We start from the raw sequence: 5,963 nt of genomic DNA, 5'->3' as shown, positions 1-5,963 counted from the left end.
GGCACCACCACCACCAGCAGCCCCCCAGCAGCAGGAGCCGGACAGAGCCACAGTTGGTGATTCTGTGATGCCACTGGCACTTTGCTGGGATTCTGCAGGCAGTGGTGGTGCCAGGCTCTGATGTGAGGGAGGCGGAGGAGCAGGCTGCCATTGCCGCCCCACAGGCAGGCTCACACTGTCCTTGCTGTGAGGGGAGGGTGTTTTGGTGCAATAATTACCCCTGCACTACGGGAAGCCCCGTTCAGTTCCTTTTTACCTACCCCGTCGTTGCATGTACAGACCAAATCACCAACAGCGTGGTTGTGCTTTGGGGAGACATTTCACTTTTTCTTTCCAGTCCCTACCCGCAGACCGCTTGTCCTTTGGGTTACACCACCTCTGTTCCAAGTGCCACCTGCCCTCCCAGCGCCGGGAGCGTGTCAATGCAGTATTCCACGAGCAGTGTGGGGCACGCACAGCTTGCACTCGAACTGGGGACTGTTTTTTTTTGTAATTTATGTACTTGAAGGCTTTCCGAGCCCCCCGTGGAGTTGTACCGTTGCTGTACTGTGAGCTAAGTGTCCTTGTTTTCTATGTGGATCTTGACCCTGGCTTGCTCTGTCTCACTGGGCTGGATGACACTGTATGTTGCATCTTTTCTCCTTCACCCTTTCCCTCCCTGCTAGCCTCCCTTTCTTCTCCCAAAGCTTTGGGTGCAAAACAGCTTCCCATTTTGTGGAATTTTTATGTAGAATAAACATTTGTAACTGTAAAGCTCCGGCTGGCACCCCTCTGTTTCAGGGGAAGGGAGGACATGATGGGGAGCAAGGGCTGGGGTACAGACAACCCCAGCACGTGGGAACACTAAAGCATACAGGGTGGGCCTGATGCGAAGCACCCATAGGAGCAATCACCACAGGAATAACACTTCTGCCAGGAGGATGATTTGCCTTCATGGGACACACATGGGCCGGACTCCCTGCCTGCGGGCAGAGGGGAAGCTGGCAGGGAAACAGGTGCTGTATTTCCACCTCGGTACTCCCCTGCAGTGAGGGCAGGACACAGGACAAGCAACACTTCTGACTCATTGACTGTTTAGTGAGGAGGCTGGATATAATGTTCTGGCTCACCTGGAGCTCCAGATGGCTCACTGCACTCTCAGGAAGATAAGCAATGGCATTGCAGACACCAAGCGGCCAGAACACTGTCTGCCACTCTACCTTCACCAGGAAAACAGGGCTGGAAGCTTTGCTGTTGGCTGTTGGGCAGCATCTGAGACCGTTTACACCTTCAAGAGCCACAATGATCTGTCCCAGCTAGTCCCAGGCCTGGGCTGCCCATCTGTGCCATCCATGGGAGGCTCGCTGGAGGGACCAACACACCATCTTCCATGCCAGCAGTGTCCAGAGCAATTCAGAAGCGAGGGCGGCGCTTTCGACCTGTGTATTTCGTGTCTGCTCGCACTTCCCTGTGGAGGAAAGCAGGGAGCAACTAAGCACAACCCACAGGTCATTCTGGGAGAGGAAGGTAAGTGGGTTCGCGGCAGGAGTTTGAACAGGTGACAGCAGGCCAGACCAGCACAGCTAACCTCAGCTGAGGCAGGACCCAGCTAAACTTACTTGCCCTGTCGCCGTCTACGCTCCTTCTTCTCAAGGATCCAGTCCCGGCTTTTCTTCACAGACTTGCCCTTGGCGTTTCTGAACCGTGTCCTACAGAGAAAGCGGACAGCAGCTGGAGAGGAACTGGGGCGCAGGGGCACAATCTTCTGCCCTGGAGGATTGCCACCCAGAACTGAACATGCCCTCTGCCTCATAAAACCAGCCAGTATCCCTCCCACCACCTCTGGGATGAAAGAGGCTCAGGCAGCACTGGGGCAAGTGGCCAAACAGTCCAACTCCAGATGCACTGGGGGAGGAGGCTGCTTCTAGCCCTGGCTCTGAGCCGAGGGATACCTACCCTCCATGGGCTGCAGCAGGCTCACACTCCCCTGTGCCCTATCTCACACACCAACAGCACACTGGCCCCTGGGATCTTGGGGGAATACAGGCTCAAGCACAACCACCTTCCCCTTGTCTGCTCTACTCCAAACAAAGCAGACACAGCCTCTGGCGGCCCAACAAGTTGCCAGTTCTGCTATTGCCCTCCAAGACCAGGTACCCCCTGGAGCAGAGAAGAGCAGTGTAAGAGGCAGGAAAACATGGCAGCCACAAGCTCCTGGCAGCCACGACGACTTTCCTCTGTTTTTTGTTCTCTGTCTCTCCCACTGGCTGCAAGAGGGGCTCCTCCCTGCACCACTACAATGGGAGGAGACCTGGCCAGCAGGACAAACCCCCTAGGCCACAGCTAAGCAGAGCTAAGCAAAGAATTTGACGCCAGAAGAAAGGGAACACCAGGCTTCAGGCACAGCAGCCTTCGTCCCCAATAAAAAAAAAGCCATGCTTGGTATCACCAGCACTGTAAACATTCCCCCTCCCATCACCGCTGGCCTATGCTACAGCACTGAGCTAGAGAGCCAAGCGCAGACAGAAAGTGCACCTCAAACTGAATGTTCAGCTGCAGCTCTAGGGTAAGCATCAACAACAGCCCCACAACACCATAGCAAAGCTCTCCAAACCCATTCCACTTCTTGTGTCTGGGGCCCTTCAGTAAGATAAAGCAGTGCCCATCTGGGCTACCAAGAGTCCTCCCAGTCCCTTCCCTTCAGTCACTTCTCACATGGCAGCGCTGCGGTCCTCAGTCAGCAAAACCCAGCTCTAATATACCCCACACTCCTTGCTTGGGGAGAACTTGCAGCTTCACTCCGTACACGATACCTCTCATTGGTGAACTTTGCCTGCTGTATCTCTTGTCCATCAGCACACTCAGTACCAAGGCCCTGAAAAGCAAAATTGGGAAGTTGCACTCTCCTCTGGAGCAGACAGAGCTAATAGTCATGCCATCTAAATTAAGAGGGACTCAGGGCTCTCCAAAGGGGAGAACTGGAGCAGGAACAAACTGGACTTCCAGAAATTGTGGCAAAGAAACCAGATATCAGGGAGACCAGGGGTTGGTGAGACTGACAGCAAAGGTATAAACAAAGTCACATCTGCATGCGCAGGGCTGTCTGGGTCCCACTCTTGCCCACAGCTCTTCCACATGACCCAGCGGTCAGGAAAGCAACTCCGCTGCCTCGTGGAGCTCCTCACCTTCGGTAACGTGCCAGATGCCCCAACAAAGAGACAAAGGAAGAACCTGAAAGAACAAGAATAAGGATTATGAAGCTAGGATTCAGTATACGATTCCCAGTGCCGAAGCAAGACTGAGATTGTTTACAGCAGATCAGCTCTAACCTCTGTCCAAGACTGTATCAAACACACACACACAGAGGACTCACTTCTTGGCTTTGGCGCTGTTGGGGTAATCTACCACCATTCCCCCAGTAAAGCCAGCTCTCATGGCTTGGGCTGTGATGAGCTCCAGCTGGAAAAAGCAGCATATGCAAAAATTATTTAGCGGTCGTCCACCAGCAATGCCCAAGAGACCTCTGGGCTTGACCACAGCTAACCGCGCATGCCAAAGATCCTGTTAAACTCTGCACCAAGCTCCCAGTTCTGCAGTACCATGCGGACACCAGTCTGCTGCTTTTATTTAGTTCTCCCTGCTCCTCAGTGTAGCCTGGGTTAATTGGTGCAGCAGACTCTCTAGGAGAGGGATCATGCGTTGCATTTTCCAGCCCTGGGGCGTTACAGTACAGTGCTGATGACTACAGGTTGGTCTTCAAACCCAGTCACACAGGGGAAAATCCAGGACAGCAGATTCAGATTGTGTCCTGCCAATTTCGTTAAGGCTCAGCCCAAGACAATCTGTGAAGCAACAGAAATTGCATAGGGCATTCTCCTAATAGGTTTTTTGGGGGCTCTTGAGGAGCTTTACAGATGGCAGGAAGGACAGAGACACAGACCCAATGTGGAGAAACACAATATATTCAGAGCCCCAAACTGCGCACAACTTCTCTGCCTGACTCTGCCTGTACCTCTTCCCCACTGACTGATGTCCTGTACCTGTTCTGAGTTCTCGGGGTACAGCTGCAGGACGGCTCGGGATCCTCGGGCCTACAGGATATAAAGTCAGTCACAAGCCTCTCTCAGTGCAGGCAACCCCTGTAGTCACCCAATTCCTAGCCCAGACACTAGCGCCCACCTCCCCAAAGCATCCTGGAGAACTCTCCCAGGAGAGCTGCTCAAACTGCAGAGCCAGCTCCTCCACAGCACAGCAAGGCACGGGGGTAACAGCAGGGATCAGAGAATCATGAGACACCATGCAGGCAGGCAAAGAGATAAGAAATGGGTGCTCCTGACAGTCCTCTGTTTCAGAATAGCATTTACTTAAAATACCTGACTTAAAATATCTTGCTAAAATGCACTGGGGAGGATGTAGAAGTAGACAGAGGCCTGACTGGGAGAGCATGACACTTACCAAGGCAGTATAAAGAGTTGAGAAGAATCGATAAAGGCGTTTTGGAGGGCTGTGTGATTTCTTATCAGCATTGCAAAGCCACTGCACTGCGGAAATACTGAGAAAAGAAACAAGACCCCCCCGCCCCGGACACTGAGTCATCAATTCTTTTGAAGAGCCTGTCACCTCCTTTTGAGCTTACTTCCAGCACTAAGTATGTGCTAGGTGTCAGATAAAGGATTTCATTTTCTCCATGTAGCTTTGCCTTCTGTTTTGCAGTTACATTAACCCCTCTGGAGACTCATTATGCCAAAACTCAACAAGGCACAGTAGTTATTCAAGCACAAAAGAATCACCAAGCATCCCTTTAGCCCAGGTGCTCAAGTAATTCAAGTGCTTAGCTGTGGCCCTTGCATGGCCATGCAGGTTTTGCCAATGAGCAATCCCAAATAGAGCATTTGGATCAGCAACGGACAGTCCCTGCTTCTTCCCAGCACCTTTCTGAGGTATTCTCTAAGCAGAAAAGTGTTTCTGTCCCCTTCACCTAGCCCTTCATCCCAAAACCAACTATCAAAACTTTGATCCGGGGACTGACCTTGCAGCTGAGCAATGGTACCAACATACTTTCTGTCTTCCCCCTTGGAGCAGGTCTCAACCTTCCTGACAATATCCCCGATTTTGTTTACTTCAATAAACTTTCTAGCTCACCAGCACAAAAAAGAGACAAGCAGCACTTGGGAAACAGCTGTCAGAAGCTGCTTCTACCATCCAGAATCTCAGCAGCTTGCCCCAGAGAGGTGAAGTCAAGTTGCACAGAGCAAAGAGAGTGACTGATAAGGACAGTCACCGTCATCTATTATGCACCATAGGTGGACCACATATACTGTACAGATAACGCAGTTATGTGGAGTATCAAGAGAGCTCACTTATGTGCACAAACTCACCTGATACAACCGTCAAACATGCCAGGCCTGAAAGGAATGCCATGACCCACATCTGCAAGGAGAAGGTCTCCTTCCACCTCCCTCTCCACAGCCACATCTGCACAGAACAGAGCACGGCTCAGGCAAACAGCTCACACATTTGGGGACCACCTCTGAGGTGAGGCGAGGGTGGCAGGGGAGGAGAGCCTGCTCACCTAGCATGGCAGGGCTGATGTCCATGCCAATCCAGTAGTGACCCTCGTCGGAGATGTAATCCCCACTCAGCCCAGAGCCGCAGCTGAAGAGAGGAAGGGGAGAAAGCACAGGGATCACGGCCCTGATCTGAGGGCAATGCCGGCCAGCCACAAGGCCACAGCAGCCCAGCCCACAACAGAGAGATGTGGATGCCCCTCGCCCCCAGGCGCCTGTTTGGCCCCAGTGTGGCGGCTGGCTGAAGCCCCAGATGCCCCGCGTGCTCACCCCACATCCAGGAGGAGGCACGGCCGGTCCTCAGGCAGTCCCAGCAGCTCCACAGCCCGCTCCGACATCTGCGACTGGATCTCCACCACTCGGGAGCTGCAAGGCACGGCCAGGGCATGGGGGGCAGGTGGCAATCCCGCGGTGCGA

At 53.1% G+C, this 5,963-nt stretch overlaps 1 protein-coding gene across 2 annotated transcripts; it reads right to left on the bottom strand.

Moving 5' to 3' along the window:
* Positions 1 to 1,054: 1,054 nt before the first annotated feature.
* WBSCR22 (Williams Beuren syndrome chromosome region 22) lies at positions 1,055 to 5,908 on the bottom strand. Of its 2 annotated transcripts, none has more exons than XM_009709817.1 (10): positions 5,817 to 5,908; positions 5,552 to 5,634; positions 5,358 to 5,454; positions 4,435 to 4,531; positions 4,020 to 4,070; positions 3,353 to 3,438; positions 3,165 to 3,210; positions 2,793 to 2,854; positions 1,599 to 1,688; positions 1,055 to 1,447 (listed from the first exon to the last, which is right to left on the bottom strand). In XM_009709817.1, the coding sequence occupies exons 1-10, from the start codon at positions 5,882 to 5,884 to the stop codon at positions 1,393 to 1,395; spliced, it is 735 nt and encodes a 244-aa protein (XP_009708119.1). In that variant the 5' UTR covers positions 5,885 to 5,908; the 3' UTR covers positions 1,055 to 1,392. The 2 variants fall into 2 exon arrangements, with proteins under 2 accessions (XP_009708119.1, XP_009708120.1); XM_009709818.1 differs by having other exon boundaries at positions 1,086 to 1,447; positions 5,358 to 5,409; positions 5,817 to 5,905.
* Positions 5,909 to 5,963: the final 55 nt, after the last annotated feature.

The sequence above is a fragment of the Cariama cristata genome, unplaced genomic scaffold (assembly GCF_000690535.1).
Source record: "Cariama cristata isolate BGI_N322 unplaced genomic scaffold, ASM69053v1 scaffold9601, whole genome shotgun sequence".
Classification (NCBI taxonomy): Eukaryota; Metazoa; Chordata; class Aves; order Cariamiformes; family Cariamidae; genus Cariama; species Cariama cristata.
The sequence above is the reverse complement of the archived record's forward strand: the minus strand, read 5'-3'. Positions and strand labels throughout refer to the sequence as shown.

Bases quoted from the DNA above. Each gene is read 5' to 3' on its own strand.
- WBSCR22 (XM_009709817.1), bottom strand. From the start codon at position 5,884: ATGTCGGAGCGGGCTGTGGAGCTGCTGGGACTGCCTGAGGACCGGCCG. The intron at 3,211-3,352 runs GTGAGTCCTCTG...TTGTTCTTTCAG, and splicing joins AACAGCGCCAAAGCCAAGAA to GTTCTTCCTTTGTCTCTTTG. The intron at 1,689-2,792 runs GTATCGTGTACG...CTTTCTCTGTAG, and splicing joins GCAAAGTTCACCAATGAGAG to GACACGGTTCAGAAACGCCA.